Source organism: Siniperca chuatsi, linkage group LG8, assembly GCF_020085105.1.
Source record: "Siniperca chuatsi isolate FFG_IHB_CAS linkage group LG8, ASM2008510v1, whole genome shotgun sequence".
Classification (NCBI taxonomy): domain Eukaryota; kingdom Metazoa; phylum Chordata; class Actinopteri; order Centrarchiformes; family Sinipercidae; genus Siniperca; species Siniperca chuatsi.
The window spans coordinates 5,371,993-5,395,957 of NC_058049.1; the positions used below are offsets into that span (position 1 = coordinate 5,371,993).

The 23,965-nt window shown below is 40.0% G+C and overlaps 1 protein-coding gene across 4 annotated transcripts in view; it reads right to left on the minus strand.

Moving 5' to 3' along the window:
• spata5 (spermatogenesis associated 5) overlaps positions 1–23,965 on the minus strand; it is a 113,359-nt gene that overhangs the window by 57,589 nt on the left and 31,805 nt on the right. For 3 of the 4 annotated variants that reach the window (XM_044204413.1, XM_044204411.1, XM_044204412.1), the window contains 2 exons: positions 23,661–23,740; positions 18,741–18,867 (listed from right to left, as the gene is read on the minus strand). In XM_044204413.1, coding sequence (XP_044060348.1) covers positions 18,741–18,867; positions 23,661–23,740 — 207 coding nt within the window. Of the gene's footprint in view, positions 1–9,893; positions 9,961–18,740; positions 18,868–23,660; positions 23,741–23,965 lie in introns of those variants that run through there. The other variant, XM_044204414.1, reaches the window with a different exon arrangement.

Below are 23,965 nucleotides of genomic sequence, written 5' to 3' on the forward strand. Positions count from 1 at the left end.
TGTTTCTATAGCTTTCAACAGCACCCCTACCCTGAACAATGTGGCAAAGCCTATACTGGCCTGAAAGGCAAATAAGGCTTTCTGCCCACTAATTACGGAGGGGCTCAGGGACTGTTAGCTCCAACTGTTTCAACATGCAAATCCCATCCGACTTGGGGACAGTTGGCTCCTTTGGAAATAACTGTGATATGTGGCCTGTTTGCTTGCTTTGGATTTGTTTGCATCCTTGCTTTTCAGAAAAATGGACAAGGCTTGGCACACAACAATCATCATAAACAAATCAATAAAATAAATGAAAACCATACACTTATCAGTAAGCGAATATTTGATTGAAAGGCTGGCGTTTTTTCGATGTCTAGGTTGCATATAACGACTTTTATTTTAACATGTAGTTAGGCTTGCTTCAAATAGAAATATAGTTATTGAAGCAGTCACCGATTAAGGTTTGGGTATTGGTGAACAATCACATTATGAAGAGCTAGACTGAATACCATGCAGACAAGACAAAAAACAAAAAAAGAAAAACACTGCAGCCTTGGCTGCTGATGTCACTGGATTCTCAAGTGTTTTTGTCTCTCAAAAAAAAGGAAAACTAACACAAGAAATATGTTGTGCTGTGCTATCCTGTTTTGTACATTTCCTGAAATCCAAGGTGTAGGGTACAGGAAAAATCCAGTTCGAGAGGGAAGGTCAGCCTTCAGCAATCGAGGTCTGGAAAAACCATTAGGTTCAATGGAAGGGAAGAGACAAGGTCTAAGTTATTTCCTCTCTTTTTTCTTTTCTCTCCATCATTTGAGAAAAGGGTTTGGGGGGGGCTTTATCCTCCTTGGAGTGTCACAGCGGTCACTGCTAGGAAGGCAGCAATGGCAAGAGGATTCAGGACACACTTGTGTATTGTGACAGCTCATGCATCTGGTGCCCCAGTGTCATGGGGTCTTGCAAAAAGTGTGTATCTGTCTGTTTGTGTGTTTGCTTCCTTTGACTTCTTGTGCATAACAAAAACAACATATTTCAAACATTGGAATATATCCCCAACGGCTAAGAAAATTAATACAACTAGAGGAAATTCAATTAATTCTCAAAATAGATCTTATCAAGTGTGTGTGTATGTGTGTGGTTATCGTGAGGGTTCATGTTCACTGGTTACACAATAACGTGAGAAGAAAAGTTGCCAAGCGGTGTTAGGTAATCACCTGTAAAACAATGAGCGAGAAATAGAATCAGGAAGTTGAGCTTTATATAAAACAAGCAAGGGCCCTTTTTAAAAAAAAGTCTATCCTGATAAGATTTTATGTCACACTGACTATTTTTTCACTCAGGAATAAATAATGAAACCTTTCAGGTTCTTCATGTGGGAATCAATGTCCACAGAGTTGGTTTAATCACATAGCAACATTGCCAGGGAAATATTTGAATAGTTTTGTGATTCTTTGGCTCACTTTGTTGCCTATTTCTGGGAGTGCTGCCCATCGCTTTGACCACAAAACAAAAACTGAAAATGCCTTGTGTATCCTCATTTTATAATAAGAGCACAAAGACAAGTGCTCCGGGTCACTCTGCCAAATGAACACCATTACTCTGGAAGCGTTTCGCGGATACAGGCCCCGGTCTTTTGTGAGTCCAGTGTTTAGAGCAACCCTGTGGCTTTCCTCAGGTGCTCAACGTTTCCCTGCAGCTTTCCAAAGCAAGCGTATTGGTTAACCACCCAAACCACTCGAGCATAATGCAATCTCCGATTCACAACACACAAAATGTATTGGCAGCAATCCACGGAACCTAATCCAGGAAGGGGAAACATTTCTGCAAACAGACTCTTGTTGAAAATGTTTAATGAATGGTTCTCGTCTATTCTGAATGATGTAGAGTCTCCAGGATTTTTCCAAATTTCCCCAGTTTGTGCTTTTTTGTTTTCCTCATTCCAAACTACCAACAAGGGAGAGGAGTAGACAGACAGTGCTGCCTCTGTGCACAAGGACTTTCCAAACACAGAATGCAGCTGTCCTGGAATGTGCACTGGCGTACAAGCAAGCTCTGAAATTATGGCCCTGGCCATTGCTAAAGAAAATAAAATTGATGCAATCTGTAGAGCATGCAGCTTTTAATTAGTGGCTTCCGTATCCTAATTGGTTTCTCTCTGCTTCCCTCTGCCTTAATTCGGGATTGGACCAATTTGCTGTGCTGCATTTAGTGTGCTTTGTTTGTCTTGAGAGAAACTGTACACCGTAATCAAGGCACAAAATTAACATTTTCAAGGGCAGCACAGGCAAATCAGTGCAGAGAACAGTCAACCTCATTCTTTTTTTAGTTTTCCCATTTAAAAAAAAAAGGGAAATAAGTCTGTATGAACTGTGGAAACAACCAGAGGAAAAGCCTTGTGTTGTAAACATAAGTTGTTCTGAGAATGTAGAAGAATGAGGAAATATTTTGGGTACAGGCCATACAGACTGTACTTACATTCTTGGCATTTAGCATATCATTTTTCAAAGAGTGTGACAGTAGGGCAAGCTTAAATTCCTTGATTACCAACATTACTAGCAACCAGTAAGGTCAGGTCAAAGGTCTGACCCACAGATATATAAAATAGGAGACAAATACTTCTTTGGTTTTATAGTGATCATGTAGAAACATGCAAGGGATACTGCCTCTTGAAAGAGAAGCATTATAAACAACTCATCACTTCAGTACTTCCTGCCTATACTTCGTGTCCTTAGACAACTTAGACAAGCACCCTTCATAATGGCTTGTGGAAAGTGCATTATCTGAACGCAAATGTTTACCCATGACCTAACAACTGAGTCATGTTTATTGCACGCAACAAAAGCTAACTGTGAGTGAAAACACACAGGAGATAACAAAGCTAAAGCTTACTGTGCTAAATATGTTTATAGCCGGGTATGTGGTCTTTAATTGTTTTTGTGTCAGAGCGCAGATGAGTAAACACTCCCATGTAGCTTTCCATTCAAGGTGTGTGAGCATGGTATGGGATACAGGTAAGCCAATGATGGACAGCTCTCAGTTGTTATATGTGTTGACTTGGCTTTAAACGAGAAAAAGTAGAAACAAAACAGCTGGAAAGCAGCTCCAAAATTGTTGAAGCAGACAAGAAGGGATGCACTGCTGGTTGCAAAACATGCTTGGTTTGATAACACCAATGAAATGTTTTCCCAAACAACCACTGCTGGACTTTGAGTATGCTGGAGAGATAAGTGTGGGAAAGGAAAAGAAAAAATTTGAGAATTAGAAAATGAGGATAGATGAAAAGGAGACAAAAGCAGGGAAAAGAGAGAAAGGAGCAACTGGTTGGCTGCTGACGGCTTACAGCACAGGCTTTAAAGAGCAATCATTTGAGGTCAGGGACAGGTCTGGTTGCCCAGCACTACTAGATTCTCTCACTCACACACACACACACACACACACACACACACACACACACACACACACACACACACACACACACACACACACACACACACACACACACACACACACACACACACACACACACACACATTCCCTGTGTCATCCTCTCTGATGTTTACTGTTTCCACCAGCCAACAAACACATTTCGTTGTTACTGGGGAAGCTTGAAGAAATTTACTCTTGCTTAGAAATCACATTCACCACACAGCAGTGAAGAGGCCAGGCCTAAACTGCAAGTAGTGTTAAAACTTGGACTTTTTTTATTACTTAAAGTAGAACTTTACAGAACTACTTTATTGTTAAGAGTCCTGTAGCTTGATTCTGTACTCTTAATTAATACTGATTACTGATAAGTTAGGTTGCTGGATACATCAACCTATTCTGATGTTGTAGTTGAAATTTAAGTTACCCTAGACAGTTGTTTAGAAAGACTTAAAATATTAGCTGATTGCATAAAATGCAGTTTGTGTAAATGCCCTGAAAGCCATCATTGCTTAACTTTTCCACATGCAGAGAATAGCTTATGTATACATGCATTATTTCACCTACTGACTCAATGCTTACTCATTACCTAATACTAACAACACAATTACTGAAATTTATCTGGGTAGCACATATGTTGGGTGCCTAAAACCTAGATAAGAGTCTGACTTGAATACTGTTATGACAATATTCAGGGCCCAAGTCTAGTATACTCATTTGTCCACTAACACCAACTAAAAGGATCTCAATTCAGAGTCAAGGGGGCTGTTAGTGGCTTAGGAAACCTGCATTTGTTTCATTGAGTGATTGTGTGATTGTGGAGCTGAAATAGACGCAAACATGTGATTCCTTCTCTGGAAAGCAAAACAACATAGCAAGATTTTAGCTGGGCTCTATTAAGGATTTGAGGGCGTAACATAATTCCATGCAACATTTAGCAGTGAAACAAGACACAGATCGCCCATGGATGTAAGTAGTGCCTAAATTATGAGGGGCAGAAAATGAGGGAGGCGGAGAAGGAGGAAAGATAGGGAAGGGGGGCAACCAAATAAGTAATAAAGATGATGGAGATATGGATGGTGAAGACGGAGTTCAAGAAAGAGACAGAGCTGAGAGTTCCTCCATTCTGCTTTCTGTCTGTGACCAGTAGGTTTAATGCTTGAGCGTCTCTCTCTCTCTCTCTCTCTCTCTCTCTCTCTCTCTCTCTCTCTCTCTCTCTCTCTCTCTCTCTCTGTCTGTTTACAATTACCGTGCCGCGAATGAATCTTCCACGAATGACCGCTCAACTGGCAGCCCTGACTAGTCAGGAACAAGGGAGCTATTAGTGGAGGAACTGAGGAAGGAAGGAAGAGGGGAAAGCCAAAGGGAAGGCAGTCCAGCTCAGAGGCCCAGGGAGGGAGAGGAGGGGAAGGGAAGGTGGGAGGGAGCAAGAGGGAAGGCTTAGTGGAGGGAGAGCAAGCAGGAGGGAGTTGGGGAAGCAGTGCGGAGGGATCAGTGGAGTTATACAGCAAAGAGGGAAGGGCAATAGAGAAGGAGGGCTCAGCCACATCTCCCTGAGGCGATCTGCTCAACAGAAGCAAAGATCCCAGAAGAGGTGGAAGAGACATCCCCTCATCCCAACCCGCCCATCCCCCCCGCCAGCAAAAAGAGGAGATTAGTTCTGGGGCCTGGCCCAGAGGACAGTGGACCAGGCAACCTCTGAAATTCTTTCATTTCTCAGGCAACAGGATTTAGGATGGGACCTCCCCATGGCCCTTTGACACAAGAAATACATGAAGGCATTTTGTGGGTGTGACACTCTCTCAACCCCCTTCATCCCCCATCTGACCCGAGTCAAGGTTTTTTTAGGCATCACAGTGCTTCTGGGGACTTCCTGATAGCTATAAATTACTTTGACTTCAGAGATGACATGCAGGGAAGCGCTGGTCCCTTTTCTGCAACACACACACACACACACACACACACACACACACACAGAGGTGCAATCCCAAACCTATGAAACAGCCACCTTTCACACGGTCATTCATCAAGCAGAGCCTGTAAAAGAGGAAATGAAGTGACACTGCGCCATCATCCTCTTTCCGATGGATCTGCCAAGTCCTTGCAGCAGGGCCGCAAGGCCTCAAAGACCTCAGACATTTTTCTGTCTCACTTTATTGTTGTATCTCTACCTGACCTCAGGGGTCGTGCTGTAATTATCATAAAAGGTTCTCCTTAAAATCATCAACTAATTCATGTTCAGTTTTCAAAGGAGACAGGCCAGTCCTCTCATCTTTTAATGCTGCATTTTGGAAGCACTAAAAGCAAAGATGATAGGGTAGTCACAAGCCAGAAGGATTTAGCAGGAATGAATCCTGTGCCAGCAAGTGGTGCATTTCCAGGTTCCAATTTATCAATCTAAATCAAAGTAAAGAAACACCGTAGTCAAAGATTCTCTCTACTAGCCTAAATGACATTATGATGACTTGTTTGGCCACCGACACTGTCCTCATATAGTTAAGTGGTCCCAATTTCGCAAACCAACAATGGCTATATGTTTAGCCATAGTTAGCAATTGTCACGTTACCACGTTGCTTACATTTGGGGCAACCAATGTGCAAAGTTGCCAGCTAAAGGTTAAACAGCACATATTGAGTGGCTAATAATAATTTTAAAACGTCTTTGCATTCAAATCATCAGTTTAGAGAACAGCAACAACAGATCCTTACATAACTTGAGTACGTTCATTAAAATACAGCATTGTCTCCTCTTTCTGGCACAGACATATAATAATAAAACAAAGCATCCTATGATAAGTCAACAGAAAATTAACAACAATAACAATAAAAATAAAAATTGGATAAATGTTTTCAAAAAGTAATTGATCAAACAATAATGTAAAACATTTGCTGGTTCCAGCTTCTCAAATGTGAGGATTAGCTGCTTTTCATTGTTTTATATCAATCTTATTGAATTTCTTTGGGTTTTGGTCAAACAAAAAAAAGCCTGTCTCCTTAGGTTCTGGGGAATATATGAGGGGGTTAAATAAGACTAAATAATTTATTGGAAAAAATAATCAGGAGAATAGTGAATAATCATTAGTTGCAGCCCTAATCCTAATGTTCATTAATACTCTTCAACACAAAAAAGCAGCTGAAGGCCTCATAGTATGCTAAGGAATCTACTTAACCACATGCTTAACCACTGATGTATACATACAGCCAAATGCCCCCCCCTCACAGAAGGGTCTGGTGGGATCGATTTCATTTCAGCTACAATGGGTAACTTAAATCTTGATGAAGACGACTGAAGCCGGCAGAGGATATACATTGGGATACCGTTACTCCCCCAGCCTGTCCAGCGTGCCTCTGAAATGACTGCTGCAAATAATAGCCCATTTGTTTAGCCATTCTCCAAACATGTCACTGGACCTTATTGAAGTGAACAAAAAAAGGTAAAAAAAAAAAGGAGACACACTGTAGCTCCCTTTGCGACATTACCGTACCCCCTCCTTCTCCAACTCCCATTTCAAATCCCCCCAAAACTTACATCTTGTCCACTTGTAAGCAGCTCTTAATTTGGTGTTGGGATCCCCAGAGCAGAGAGCCTGGCTCAGGGAGCTTCAGCAGGGGATATTTGGAACATACAAAGGGGGTATTATTTGTTGCACCCCCCCAGTTGGCCCCCTACCAGCCTCTATTCTGTATGTGGGTCTGACTGTATCCTGATAGTGGCGATTGATGACTCCTTCCTACTCCCTTGTTTTTACACAGACTAGAGAAAGACCAAGCAGGCGGTCTAATGTCCCTTCAGGTGGCACATACAGTATATTTACCTATTAAAGACGTGTTTCAAAGATTAAATCATATTGATGTTAGCATATTCTATAACAACATTCAGGCATTTTGTGTTTCTCAAAATTTGGACACAATTTCCATAAACTTCACGCTCCGTTTTGTATTTTGTCCGTGTGTTTAGGTGGGGGCATGTGATTTCAGGTACCAGTGAGACATGAAATACAATCCAGCTAGGCCAATTTGAGTAATAGATCCATGAGTTTGAAGGCTTATCAGATGCCAAAACACTGCACATTAGTTTAAAATAATCAGAGACAGGATTCTACAACTCTGGACAGTTATTATAGAGGCAATTCATGAGGCAAACAGTAGAAATGCAGTGTTCACGTTACAGTTATGAAATCTAGCACCTTGCCAGATGACATTGCAGTTTGGCAAAAATAGATACAAGTTCAACCTTGCATTTTTTGCAGTGCCCTCTTTGAAATTAAGGAAGGGGCTAAAGTCAGTTTTGATTAACAATCAAAATGAATTTAGACAAGTTAAGCTTACATTAAACTATGATTGAACATATTGGCTATTTCAATATGACAGTTCATTTCTGTGCGAGTTCCGATGAGGCACTGAGGCATTTTGTCTCAAAGCTAGCCATGTAGCTAGATGGTTATCTAGCTAACTAGCTGGTTAACTAACTAACTATGTTCAACTTAACTGAGCTTCTCATCGAATCACTATGTGTAGAAGTGTGAGGTAGAATATGAGACTGTAGCACTAAAGACACGATAGTTTAATGTGTCACTGTAACATATCTGTTGTTATAATATATAGTAAATATTTTATTTATTTTTGAAATAACTTACGTTGGTGTACAGTAATATCTTTTTCAAGTAGGCGTACAGTCAAACTCTTCTCTGAACCATGTAAGTGCTAAAAGTCGTTGCTGTTGTTGCTTAGTAACAACTAAGCATCTGCACTGAAACTGGAATATACTGATTTATACAGTATGGACAGGCGAGTAAGCAATTTATTGGATGGTAGCCACAATGCATGAGAGACAACTCTGCACTTATTGTGCTCATTAGGGGTGAACAACATGGATAAAATCTGCTATCATGGTGAATGTAATTTTATGTTACAATATTTATGCTCATTGATTAGCAACTTTGCCAACAATCATTTACTATAACATCTCCACCATGTTAAAAGAATAGCCACCTCGGTATACAGAGTACTGAAAAATCTTATTTGACGAAGATAGAAAAATAGAAAGAGGACAAAAAAAATACAGAGAAAGATGAGACAGATAAAGACAATAAAGAAGAAAATATACTAGCTCTCCAGCAGTATTGCAGGAGCGGGGTTAGGGGTAGCATTTATGAGAATAAACGAGATTTCCTGAACTGAGAGCATTCCAAGGGCGCCGGTGGTCTCGGCTTGCCAAGAGGCAAGACGACACATGCTGGAGATGTCTGCCAGGTAGCAGAGCACAAAGAGCCCTCATTTCCTCCCTATCCCTCCCTCACTCCCTCCTCCCCACCACCCTCACACCTCCCTCCACCATCCTCATGTCTTTCTCTCTCGAGCTCACCAAAACAGAGGAGTAGCTGACGGAAATGCAGTGTCTTTTGATTTATAAATGGCAAGTCTTATACTTCTTCAGGTCACCTCAACATAGAGAGCACTTTTAAGATTAAAAAAAAGCATGCATGTACGTTGTTCACCAGCTACAGTAACACAAAAACACAAGCAGTTTCTTTACATATGTTAAAACTTTCTTCTACTTTCATTTTTTAAAGGTATTTATGTATTTCTGAGAGTTTTAAGTCTGCTTGTCTACTGTGCATAATGTATTACATCAGAATAGGATTTCCTATAATATTTTAGAAAACTCTTCTTTAACTTCATCAAGTTTATTTGTACATGCTATTTCACTTTCTTCCACTGAGTTAAATCTTTTTGTGTCTAGATAACCAGAGTTAGTCTGGTCTTGCAGGTTTTTGTCAGTGTTTGGTCGGATTGGAGGCTTTTTGTGGTGGTATTCTTGGATGCACACATGTGTAAGCTGATACTAATACAGCCCTTGAAGTTTGATACTTGCCTGAGGATCCTGCACCCCCAATGCTCACAAACACACACACATGTACACAGCTTCCCAGAGCTCATCCATCCCTAGGTGGTATCCCATTACTTGCATGCAAAGACACACACACACACATACTTTTTGTTTTCTTTTGCCACTGTAGCTTAAGCCACAAGCCAAAACTCTCACTCTGCCTTCTCATTACTGCATCTTAGAAACACAACCAGGGCAGGAAATACTTTGAATACTCTCAAAACATGACAGTGAATGAACAGTCTTTAAGCAAAGAGAATAATATCAAAACTGCAGCTAGTGGTTAATATTGAGAACTCAACTCTGGATGAAAATACTTTAAAAGAATAAAGCATTTAAGCTGAGACACACTAACAGCTACAATGTGGATAATATTGACAGCTCAACTCAGCTCAGCTTCAGCAGGACACCCTGTCCTGTGGCAGCGGGGCCCTATTCAGAACTGTGCAGTCAGGAAAAAATTGTGAATAAGCTCTAATCCTTTAAGACAGCACCAATAGAGATTCCATCATGCTTGGCTCGTCACGAGAGGAGAGCAAAGTTTGGGAGATGATAACGTCAGTCCAACACAAAATAAAATATGGCCTGTTTTGACTGGCTTACTTATAGTCGCTCTTTTAGCTATGAGTTGTTTCCTGTTGAGTGGAGGCATGGCTCAGGTGGAGGTTTCTGCCAAAGAAAAGGCAAAACAAAAGGTATTCAGAGCGAAACTCTGAGAATCCTCCAATGCCCTCTTGTGAGGCCGAATAACAAAGAATGAAATGTTTTTAGTGTTCATGGGAGGCTTTCTTCACTTAAGTCATAATGTACAGTCTTTATGGAGGTAGGAATTAAGAGGTATTCATATGATCCAACACACACAAACAAAAGCACAACACACATTAGACAGACATATTTTTTATGGTTTGCTTTAGGTTACTTTACTTAGTAGTCAGATAGGGTTAGCACAAGTGGTAAAATGATTAGTCGGTTAATCAATTAGTCAAATGACAAAATGAACAACAATTTAAGGAATTTATCAAGTAAAAATACCAAATATCTGCTGGGCCCAGTTTTTTTAAATGTGAGGATTTGCTGCTTTTCTCCATTTTAGATCTGTGAAAACTGAAAATGTTTGGGTTATGGGTAGTTGTGTTCTGCATTTTTCACCATTTTCTGTTAATAGATCAAATGAATAGTCTATGAACAAATTAATCAACCTTGAACCGTTAGTTGCAGCCCTAGTTATCACATTACACATAACAATGAGTGCCAATCACAACACAGTCTAAGAGAGTCAATGTAATTTTCTTTCACATGATTTATAACTTATTTGACACTTTTTCAATAGTCATGAGGTGGGAAATCCCACCATTCTGTTTTCTCCAGTCCGATTAGAACTAAAGCATAAATCATTTGAAAAACACCACTGATTAAGATCTGGGACACCAGCATGCAAGCATACATGAATGGAAAGCCACAAACACACAGAAACACAGAGGTACTGATGTGAGCTCTGAATGCAAGAGAGAGAGGGGAAAAAAAAAAATCAAAGCTACACTTAGCTAATGCCTCAATATTTATAAAGTGGCCCACTAATTGCAGTCTGGTGGAATTCGACTGTGATTACAATTAGCAATGTCCAGAATGGCTCAGAAAACACTGGCAGATGTTCAGGTTTCTCAAACTGGCCTGATGTTGGGTATTTACTCCAGCTAAAGCCCAGTAGGCCACAGAAGGACTTATTATAAATTATTGCATCTTTATCAACATGGACCTACTTGTTAGGAAGAAGACATAGGGCCAGATGCACTGCAGTTAGGAGAGGTCCAGTTAATAGATATAAATGGTGAATTTTGTGGGTCTTAGATTAAAAAAGGACCACAAACTCTCAAAACAAGCATGACTTACAATTATAAATAGTGACCATGAAATAGTCACATGTTGCACAATTACAATGCTAGCTTGTAAGTATGTGTTAGGACACAAGACCACATGACTATGAAGGCTCATGAAATATCTCACAAGGCCTCATGTTTCAGTGCCATATACCATGCTGTAGAACTGCATTTCACTGAAGGACAAAAAAAATGGATAGAACAACCAAATTACTGCTAAATTTAGAGAGACAACATAAAATGTGGAGCGGCTATACTGGACAAGCTGCATAAAGTATCATACACTACAGAATATTAAATAATATGGCACAGTTGCTTGAAACATAAGTCAGCTTTAGGCCTGTTTTTAAGTGGTTAAAACATATTTAGTGTGACATGTTTCCTGCTCTTTCCACCCACAAAGAAAGTTGGCTACATCTGACATTTAGTCATTACTTGTATCTAAATTCCTTATATCACTACTACTACTACATACTTTAGTAGTACATACAGTACATACTTTGTCCTCAGTGGGAATTGAACCCCTAACCTCAGGGGTTTCTTGCTTTATCCATTGAGCAACATAGGGGCAGGTTTGAAAAAAAAATTCTAAGCATTTGTATGTATTCTGTCAAGTTTTTAATCTGTAGGAATTGTCAGTATTGAACATAATTGTCAAAAGAACTGACCCATGTCAAGTTTGGCACCATCTCCTGTTCGGAAGCCAAATTACAGTAGAGGGGGCTGATTTTCAGAGGGAGGAGCCTGAACCGGTGGATAACAAGCTTCACTGTTGAGATGGGACAACAAAACAAAAAAACCCCAAAAAATATGAAAAATAAATGCTGTGGAATGCTTTGTATTCTATAAAATGATCTTTTTACATTCTTAAAACCATGTTGAGACATTACAGACCAGCAAAGACTTGGCTTGATTTTTGTGTCACTCATCATTTGCAGACAGAAATTATCTTTATTTAAACTTTAGTTATGCAGCAAAATTCACCTGGTTTACACCCAATTTTGCAATTTGAACATGTAATTATAGCAAAGCTAACTTTAATGTTTCATGGCAAAATCTGGCAAACGATATTCTCAGGAAGGAAGGTATTACAACCATTTATTTGTTGTCATTGTTCCACCATAGTAACACACCTGGAGAGCTGATAGGTGACTCAAACAGCATTCTGGCACAATTTCACCCACAACACAGTGAGTGAAATGGGTAGGCAACACTGGGAAAGAGGAAATTTGTAAGTGAGTGTGCGACTGTGCTCATTCCTGTCGGGACATGATCTGTCAGTTTAATTATAGTTTAATAATGTTTATATTTATAAAATATAAATATTGAAAGCAATTCATCAGTAGCTGAGAAGAATGTGATCTTGTGTCCTCAAGAGGATATTTGTGAATTAATTTGGTTAACAATGACAATAATCAATAAGTTATCTGACAACCTGATGGATGAGAAAGGGTTTGCTAAGTTAAACTTAACCAACAAAATGGTGGTTGAAAAAAAGACTGATGATGATCAAATCTGTGTATTCCGATAAGCATTGCGACTCGAGTCAGTGCGTGCGAGATGAGACGAATCTGAGAAATTATTTACATGGCTTGCTCTAAAAAAAGAAAAGTAGACGAAGTAGCAAAAACTGAGCTTTTATACAGCCATGCTAGCAGCTCTGTAAAGCTGTACTTAGAAACAGCGGTGCTTTGAACCCTGTCACAATGACAGGGCTCACATGCTGATGTTAAACAGGTATAATGTTAACTATGTTCACCATTTTAGTTTAGTGTGTTAGCATGCTAACATTTGCTAATCAGCTAATGCAATTAGACACTGCCATCCCTAGAGTCACGCCACTATCATGGCTAAAAAGCTTGTTCATCATGTTTTATATCATAGTAAGCTGAATATATTTGGACTGTCTGTCAAAACAAGTAATGTCAAGATGTCACCACCGCTTATATGTATATTGACTGTTATATATGATATCACAATTGTCAAGGTGACAGACTTAAGAGAAAGTCCTTGAGTCTCATACACTGACAACTGTGAAATACAGCAATGTTAATTGTTGCTATTGAGTATCAGGATAGACATACTGTCCTTCCAACTCTAATTCTATTGTCTCTGTTTTGTTTTTGCCCCTTGACCTGATAAGAGCCCAGCCGGGAACTTCTGGTCCCAAACAAAGACCCATCTGCTAGTAATCTTCTCCACTGTAAGCACTCCAGCCTCCTGATAACATGGATGAAGCCCGGCGCACATTATGGGTAAACAAATAGGCTATTCAGTGAAACAACAAACCAACACTATCTTTTCTCAGGATTAAGCCACCAATGGATTTACAACACCAACAAACTGAAGGAGAAAAAAAATGTCAAAATGTGGTTTAACACAAACTACAAATGGTAACAGGGACATCTTGTTTGAATGTGTATGTGTGTGTGTGTGTGTGTGTTTGTGTATACAATCAACTAGATGGACAGCTGCTCGACAAACAGAGTGACAGGGGGTTCTTCCTACTGAACAGGCTGGATAAATATTCCTGGTGGCGCTAATCAATCACCACAGCCCCGTCGCAGTGGGTCAGAGGTGGGCTTGGGTGATTGGCGCAATACAAAGGAAGAGGAAGTGTAAGATGTTTTTTTAAGGAGGGGGGGTGGGTGGGGGGTTGGGGGGGGGGTGGGGGGGTTGGGGGGGGTGGGGGCAGTAGGAGGTGTGAAGGGGGTTTGTTTGGTGACATGTCATCATGCAGAGGAATGGACTAACCTACTTACATTGGCCACTGCACCTTCTACACTTGCTACATTACTTTACACAATTAGATATATTAGTAGCAGATGATGCTGTAAAAATTAAAGAGGGCAAAGTGTGAATGTGACAGATTAATCTGGTTTGTCTGCAGTTGTGAATAATGTGCATTACATTTATCACTGTTGTGATACAAAGGCGAGGGGAAGTAGTGGGACTTTGTGTGCTTGTGTGATTTGTTAGGATGTGATTCAGCTGCATTAGTCACATTATGTCTGTATGTTGCAACATATCTGGTCATGTTTGTCTCTGATGTAGTACAAAGGCAGAGGAAGTTGGAAGACTTTGTGAATGTGCAAAAGGACACAATGTCTTTCTTTGTTATAAAAGTTAGGCTTTAGTTTGTATTTAAAAAGTACTAAAATCAGATGAGAAAAGAATCACATTTTTTATATAGAGAATGAGAGAAGTCCTTAAAGTGCTCAGAAAATGGACATCAGAAATATGAACATCTAAAACTGGCAAACTCCATCTGTTGAGGGAGACTGTGGGATATGATCACAAGTTCCCAAACTACTACAAATGGACCTTGAGGTAAGATAAAAGAAATAAATACATAAAAATAAAGTAGAAGTTCTGGTGTGGAGCAAAATTACTTCTGTTTAGAATTAAGGTTGGCTGAAATAGGTGAAATCCATATCATGATATCAATAAGAATATATTTTTTATATTGATATATAAATCGACATAACATAACAACAACTGTGTTCAGATATTATCCATTGGGGCCTGACAATGCCAATATATTGGTGTCAAGTATAAATGTCAGATGGTAAACAACAAGAAATTGCAGTACAGAAAACATTTACATTCTCACTAAAATGCTTCCTAAATATCATGAATGACCTGAATACACACTATAGGTCTATCACTCATTAATTCTATAATCTATCATTTATAGAGTTTAAATTCATTTAGTATATCAAATAAAACGTATTGTGACATTGGACCAACTCAAAACAACCTTGTTTAAACTTGATAAGAAGCAGAAATCCACACTATCCTGTAGCAGTGGTTGAAAGATGGACATCAGGCCTGTTCCTTTACAACACTTTCTCCCCTCTCTTCCTCTCTCCATCCCTCCCTCTCTGTCCATCAAACAGCTGAGGCCCCCAGGAGCCTCCTCTGTTACACCAAGAGTTGACAATGACTTCATTGACACCAGAACGTCCCATTAATCTTCATTTGTCCCATCATATCCTGCCATTGGTATGGAAATGTCCACCCATCTCCAGTGTGAACTGACAGTCAGCGTCAGTGGTGGCAAAGCGGGGGTAAAGGCGGGTAGGGTGCAAAAATCGTAGGAGGTGGGGGGCGAACGTGGGGTGCCTATCTGTCCATTTGGCAGTTTTCTTTCCCAATGCATGTCAAAGGTTCCTCATTCAAATGACTTGAACCTTGCTCACACACACACACACACACACACACACACACACACACACACACACACACACACTCACACTCACACTCACACTAGGGTGTGCGGGAAGGAGGAGGTAATCTGATTTCTCAGCTGCCCAGGAGACCACTTCCTGAGAGGGAGGCCAGCTTGCGGAAGGACGCCTGGGGTTTCCCATCTGTCCACCCAGGGGCTTGACCCCCTACCTACTGTGTAGAGAGTTTCTTTCTAGTTCTCTTTTTCTCTTTATTCATCTTTTCCCCTCTCAGATATACATACATATGCAAACACACTCTCAGGCTGTTTCTTAGCCGCCATACCACTAATGGAGTTTGAAATGAGATGGCAACCATTTGCAGAGGTGGAGGAAGTTGCTGTCATTCCCCCACCACAGCGATGGATCAATTCTCCACAAGTGGGCTAGAAATGGGGCAGGGGTGTAGTGTTTGGGGAGGGAATTACCCAGAATTTGTATGTGGAGGATTTCTCCAAGGACTATCTCCAAGTAAGGATAGATTTGCAGTGAGTAGTTGCCAGTTTACATAAAACAGCTGCAGATGCGCAACTCTACACTATTTTCTTAGTTGAGATATGTGATTATTAAGTATAAAAAATAAAGTTGATAAAGGGTTAAAAAATTATGATTGTATAGAATAGCTGAAAGAGTAAGGGAATAGCAAGTGTATGGAGATGAATAGATAAGGAAAATATGTAATGATTTTAATAGAAAAGACCAATTTCAAGTAACATTTGAAATTGAAAATTGTCAATAGCTCAAAATATATGAAGTTTCTATCTTCAAAGTGGAGGTGTATGGTGTGCAATATGCCCAGTCAGTGTATTTACATGGTCTTAAGTAACATTACAGTTGGATTACAATCGGCTTTCTAGAGTAATCTGATGTCTCAAACATCATGTAAATGAAAAACCTGGTTTCTGTTAACTGCTAAAAGTGAAATATGGACTTAGACCTATGAAAGATAAAAGAAAAATCCCTCACTTTTACTTAAGAATAAAATATATTAATTATTATATTTCTTTTGACTTTAAAATGCTTATCAATTGGGACAAGGAGCGCACACTTCTGAAAGCTTTCACTTATTACAGATAGTCTCCTGGAACGGCAACTTTTTTGTTGCCAGAGCTCATGTTTCCGAAATCTCTATTATAGAGGGGGTGGATAAAATGTTTTTATGTTTTATGTCATGTTGGACAAAAATAACACCATGGGAAAAACGCCCATGGTTGACAAATCCCCGGAATTGCCCTTTAAATAAAATAGTTCAATAGTAAAATTACTTCAAAAGCAATTGCACCATAAGTTTAGGTGCTGTTATTATTATATTTCAATTATGGATATGCTATTTTAGAATACAACACTTATTTTAAGGCATCTGAGATATGAAAGTATATTTAAGTAAGTTGAGGAGGAGACCCAAAGACAAAAAATGGAAGAAAGACAGAGACAGACGGCAGCTTGAGCAGGAGCTTAAAAAGCGCATCAACATTCTCCTTTCCTGTGTCCTTTTTGACAAGCCGCAGACTCCGTCTTTGATCAGCACTCAGGAAATTTCATTAGGTTGGAGATGTGTGGATAAGAGACCAAAGAAAGCTTTTGTGGATGGGAAGAGGACGAGAAGGAGATAAAAGGGTAGAAAAATAGAAATTGGAGGGGGGTTAGAGGAATAAAAATACTAACAGAAGCATCTTCATTTTCTGAAATTTTCACAGAGGGGAAAAAGAAAGAAAAAAAACATTTCAGTCCCACCTGTAGTGCATTGTAAATTGACTGTATCGGAAGTGAAATTGTTACTCTTCTGTAATTGGCTTGGCTTGAGCCTAATTAATGCTCAGAACCTGTAGTTAGAACTACAGAACTCCTGTAGTTAGATATATGAATCAAAGATTAATTGTGAAATTGTCCTGAATTTGACATTGCAAAAGCAAGTTTCAGTGCCAGCTAAAAATCTGAATTTTGCTAATGTTACCTGAATTTTTTTTTATATTGCTTAAGACCAAGAGTCTATAGCCATGCTAGCAGCTCTTGAGCTAAATGCTAACGTCAGCATGCTAATATACTCACAATGACAATGCTAACATCCTGAGGCTGAGTAGTAATAATGTTCACCCTGTTCACCATCTTTGTTTAGCACGTTAGCATGCTAAGATTTTTTTCATTAGCACTAAACACAAAGTGCAGCTGAGGCTGATGGGAATGCCATTAGTTTTGCAGGTATTTGGTCACAATACCTGACCATGAGGCGACTGTGGCTGTACAGCGGGTCGTCCACTAGTAGGAGAGTCGGCGGTTCGATCCCGGCTTCCCCCAGCCCACAAGTGTCAAGTGTCATTGGGCAAGATACAGAACCCAAAATTTTTGCCGAAGACTATGCCTTCGGTGTGTGGGTGAATAAGTTAGTTTCTTTGGAGCAGTGTGTGAATGGGGTGAATGTGATATATAGCGTGAAGAGCTTTGAGTGGTCGGAAGACTAGAAAGGATCTATATAAGTACAGTCATTTACCATAAACCAAAGAGCTGGACAAATTGAAATTTTGAACTGATGATGGCAAAAAAAAAAGTCAGGTGATCAACAAAGTTATTACAATTCATCCTGAGGTGGCAATTCAAAAGTTGTTGAGACGCTTCACTCAAAACCATAAATGCGGTGTTGTCTCATGGTTGCAGTAGAGAAAAAAGTCAGGGGATCACCAAAGTCATTAGGATAATTAGTCTGGGAACCATGAATATCTGTACCAAAATGTGTGTCAATCCATTAAGTAAATGTAGTTTCACTGGAAAGTGAAAACTTTGACCTGCTGGTGACAGTGGATGAAAAGTCAGGAGATCACCAAAGTCATTAGAATTCATCATCTGGGGACCATAAATGTCTGTCCAAAATTTCATGGCAATCCATCCCATAGTTATTAAGATATTTCCGTTTGGACTATTGTTGTGGACCGACCAAACGTCATTGGAGAGATAAAATGTTTGATAAGAGACTTAGCAAATCTGGGTATTTTGCAATTGGGAAGGAGATCCAAAATGAAAGTGGCTATAAGAATCCAAACGTAGTTGTGAAGGCAGCAACAGATAATAAACTTATTCCAGTCTCAATTTTAATCATTTTAACCAAGCAAGGTGTGCTCGAGCATCTAATTCAGCTGCACCAAAACAAAGCAGTGACTGCATCCAAAGACAGAGTCGAGGAAGACAGACTGGAGTAAGTGAGCTTTAACCTTATCAATCATGTACAACAGAGGAAGGGAGGGAAAGGAGGAGACGAGAGAGACAAACACACAACATCCCCTCAACCTTATCAATCAGAGACCAAAGAGGAGGAAGGAGAGATAAAGACAGAGAGCCGGCGTCTGTTTACCTTATCGATCATGTCGGGCCGGTTGGTGGCGGCCAGCACAGTGACGTCTCGGAGCTGCTCGATGCCGTCCATCTCTGTCAGGAGCTGAGCCAGAACCCGATCGCCTACACCGCCGGAGCCCGAGGAGCTGAAGGGGTGGATGAGAACATAAGATAGATGAGTGGACAGGATCAAAAGAGAGGGAAACAGAGATTAGACTGATGTGTGGATGGGCGATTGAATGAAAGGATGGATGATGGAGAGGGAAATGGACGCTTGCAAATTAGTCTGAAACTGGGGGAAAAAGGAAATTATTGATGGTGTAAAGTGATGAATTAGAGTTAGATGATGGATGGATGGGCTGATGGGAGGACGGACAGCACACACGTACTGTAAAGAAATGAAGGGAACAAGGGTGGAAAGATGATATATGTATAGAAAAGAGACAAATGGAATGATGGAGGGAAAGAGAGAGAATGGAAATTAATGTATGATGGATGAATGAGTTCATGAAGGATACAAATATCATCATCATTCACTCCTGCTCTCAGGAGTCCAATACAACACATGCCTCAAACTTTTCTCATTCATCATTAATATTTGCTGTGTTATGTAATGATGAAAATCCTCCAGTTCTTGAATGCTACTAGGGAACTTTTGAATAGTTTCACTGACACTCTGATAGCAGGTTCTTTCATTAGCACAATTCTTAAAAAAAAAAAAAAAAAGATTTGGCAGCAAAAGTGAGCTTTCCTGCCAATGACGTCTACTGAACTGCAACTCAAAACAAGGCACCAGAAAACACATCATCCCTCTCAAATAAAGCAGCCTTCCTTTAGACAAAGTTAACAAATATGTCACCTTGTTTGGACTTGTAAATGTAGTGCTGGAGATTATCCCACCCAGTTTTCCATGAACGCAACCCTCCTAAACGTTGTAGAACTGACGCTGTGCCGTTCATTTGCAGTGCATCCGCTGCCTCACTTAACAAGCTAACAGATAACATCAGATTTGTTGTCATGATAACGGCACTGTAACACAGTGACAATGCTTTTTAGGAACGCCCCCTGCTGAAGTACAAGGCATTGACCGGTGGCTTATGCAATGTAAACGTTGTATTCGGTCCAATCATTACAGATCGGATACTTAATTTTTGTGATGTTTGAATGGTACGTGACAGCCCTGATAGTCATTTAATGTATTTTCATTATGACATTGCCTTCATTGTGTTCCCATGAACTTGATGTGATGTGTATGCACACATTTCATGTAATGCAGAGTACAACTCAAATTATTGAGAATTTTGAGAAAAACAAAATGCAAAAGATTCACCAACCCCCTATTTTTTTTTTTAAAGAAATGATCAAACAAATGGGTATTATGGTTCATTTTTAAAAAAGGCAAAATAAATAATAAAATGGCTGGGAACTGTGGTTTTTAGCAACTGTTACTCAAACTGGAGAAAATGGTGCACTTTATGGGGACTATTTTCAGCAGTGGATTAATATACATTTGGTGCTCCAGAGTATTTGGGGCAGCAGGACGTTGAATGTGGGAGCTACTCCAAATAAACTACAGCGTGTGTGTTCATGGTAATGAAGGAACATATCACCCAGTGCAACAGTGTGGCTCATTGATGTGTTTTTTAATAGTTTTTGGACAACAATGGAGCTCTATGGCACATGCTTTGGCTACACCGGCAATACTTTTAGTAGGATTTGCTGACAGTAAGAAAAATATAATATATAATATCACCAGCCTTATCCTTTAAGAAACTCATCAATGTGTTAGTATAAGGTGGTTATTTTCCATAACGCAGTGCAGAGAGCCACCCTTCTCAGCTCAAACACACACAGTCTCTGTTGACAGGGCCAGCGGAAGTGCCAGACGTCATTAGCAGAGACAAGGCTGCAGAGTAACACAAAGGCGCTCTGTCACTGAGATATGAAGGGAGAGAACGAGAGAGGGAGAGAGAGAGAAAGTTTGGGTGAGGGGAGATAGTGGGGAGAGAAGGACAGAGGGAAGAGGATTAGGGAAAAGAGGGCAGAGCGATGAATTGGAGAGAAAAGGGGTATGAGAGAGATTATGAGGTGAAAAAATATGGGAGAGAGAAAGAATAAAGGTGGTGAGAGAAAGTGGAGTGAGTGAGCAATAGAGGGAGAGACATAAGGAGAGAGGGTGTCAGAAAAAGAGGCACTATAGAGAGAGAGAGGGAGAAAGAAAATGAGGAAAGATAGAAAAGGAGAGCTGGGACAGAGACAACAAGGGAGAGAGAAAGCACTTTGGACTTTCATTTTACTCTCTTATTGTTCTTTTCAAATCCAACAATACTTCTTTCATTACTCATAATTATCTTCCATTTTCTTTTCTAGGTTCTCTGTCAGGGATGCAGTCAGTTTATTTTCAATTCATTCAATCCTGAACATGTTTTTGTCTTTTCTCATCTGCCCCTATCTAACATTCATTGTCTGTTTTTGTCTTCCCTAGTTTGCCTCTCTTCCTGTCTTCATTTCATTCCACCAGTTTGGACTCGTGGCAGGTAGGCTGACAGATTTACAGGTGCTTCTCATATCCTGCCTCGAGAGGGGGAAAAAACACACACACAAACACACACACACACACACACACACACACACACACACATCCACTATACAGCAGAGGCTGTCTGGTTGTGTCAACAGTTTTCAATTCTTGCGGCGTGCGTGAGCCACTTCATTGATTAAACATGGCAGGAAGTGAAGACCAATAAATAACCTTTATAGATCAGCGCAAAGTGCATTTTTAAAATGGCGAGTGGTCCGAGGCGCGGGTCCAGCCCCACGTCCATCGCAGCCAGCTGACAAACTCTCACGCTGTACTGCATTATTGGTGAAAGCTGGCTACAGCTGGGTGGAGAATCAGAGTATTCACAAAAGTGCACATCAAGATAAAAAGGGGGAAACTCAATCATACTGAAAAAAGCAGAGGGAACGTGTCAGTCCCACTGACAAAAACTCGATTGATGAAGACAAGTTGCAATAGAGTCATATCCTGTACACTGGAAATGAGCCATGACTGCACCAAACATCAGAGTACAAAAACTGTGTTCCAGGTTTTTTGGGAAAATGCATACTCTAAAGCACTGTCTGCAGAATGGCCTGTCATACCTAGTTTAGTAGTTTGGAAGAGTTAAGTGAATGAGATATAAGGGTAGAAAAATAGTGTCAAAAATAAAGATGGTGGAAAAGAGGACTAGTGGCCCAAATACAAAACATCCTGTCAATCTTGAAAAACCGAAACAAGGCACTGAAAGCGAGACTAAGTATTGAAAAGTCAGTACTGGTTGCACAAATTACTAACATACCAGCAATTCAATTTAATTCTTAAAAATCAGTGATTAATTTCTAGAGATATTGCTGTTTTTCTCAATTTGATTTCATTCTGGAAAGATGATTATATAAGCATTAGCCAGCGTGGTAAACCCCTTAAAGAAACATGTATGTGAAATGTGAAACTATCCTTAATGTCCTACTTGGTGAAAAATTCACAGAAGAATCGTGTTTTAAAGACTACTCTAAAATAAGACATAAATATTACTGTTTCTATTATTTCACTAAATATTATGAGATGATACAAAGCACTGAAGACTTTAGAGTGGTTTGGTTAGTATGTGTTGACAATATGGAAGCATTTAAAAAAGGTTGACTATCTAGTATATGGAAAATTTAACTATTTCTCACATTTTTAAACAGTGACAGTGACATCAGCAGTAGTAGTGGTAATATTAATATTACTGACAGCAGTAGTAGTCACAATAATGGCACCGGTTTCAGTCGTGACAGAGAAGGAAGTAGCGTTGATTTGATTATTGCGATTCAAAGGGTTTAAAAACGTCAAACCTAAATAAATTCAATTTGATTGTTTCTTAGCACATCAGTGTATTGAATGTGCATAACGATATAATAAATGCATCAATGTAACAAATAAATTGTTACACCTATAGTTGACAGCATACCATATACTGGATAAGGGATACTGGAATTGAGTTATTGGGATTTACAAAATCTTTTTTCTTGGAGGAGAAACCAAATATTTCTGTTAAGAAAACCTGTACTGAGAAAATGTAATGTAGTGAATGGTGGTGATTCTAATGAGAAAAGATGAGGTGGAATAGTATAGGGAAGTTTGTTTAACACAAACAGTTAAAATATAATTCTTCATTTCATGATCAGAGGCACTTTAACAAAAACCAAGATGTCAAAATATGTTATGTCTTAGACGCTGTATAGCATTTGAAGCATCTGACCGAGGACCCACATGGAAAAGTTATAGGGACGGCCTGTTGGCCTTTCTGTGCTCCTTCCTACAACATTTAGTTTCATTGACTGGTTTACCAGGAAGCATGCTGCATATTTGGCCTTCCCCATCTGCCATGAACGGGCACAATGAAGTGTTTGTGTGCCTCCGGCCTGTGTCCTCTGTCCGCCCCCCGTCCTCTTTCCTTTAAGCCACAGATGTTCCCAGTGCCATCCCACTAAAGCGCCTCCGGACAAGACTGTGTTCTGTGTTCACCGTCAGAGAAAAGCCGCAAAAGTCTAAGAGGACACCATGGGAACTGAGTAGCTGGCTTTGATAGGGCAGTCATGCAGACTTTTTGGGATGTTTGCTCCATCCATTCATAAGTGAATCTTTGTGAGACAAGTTGGGACACAGGCAAAGGATGGTAAATTAAAGCAGACCGCAGCGATGACTGTCCATTTGTCATCGCTGGACAATGAATGACCACAGTGCTGAAAATAGTAAACAGTTGACGGTAGCAGTGGTCAACAGTGAACAATCCCCCAAGGAACTTTCAGAGAGGAAGTGAAAATCTATCTACAGGGCAGGAACTGAGTTTTTGCCATTCATTTCTTCTAATGCTAGGCCTTTTTCTGTGGTGATAAGAAAAGTAACGTACTGTACCTTCCTCTTTCACTGGCGAGAGCGTCAATCTCATCAAAGAAGATGATGGAGGGAGCAACAGCCCTTGCCTTCCGAAACACCTGCAAGTAGTGTTAGCAACAATGGAGAAGAGGAAAATGGGACAAATCTTTAAACAGGACCAATGAATCATTCTCAGCACAAACATAAACAGGAAATACAGCACTCATTACGCTCATAAATTACATCTCAGGTCATCCGTTCATTACATCAACAACTAAAAATATTTACAAAGGCACCACGTTTTTAACACTTAGTTTGGATCGGTCAACGTGGCCCAGAAAAGA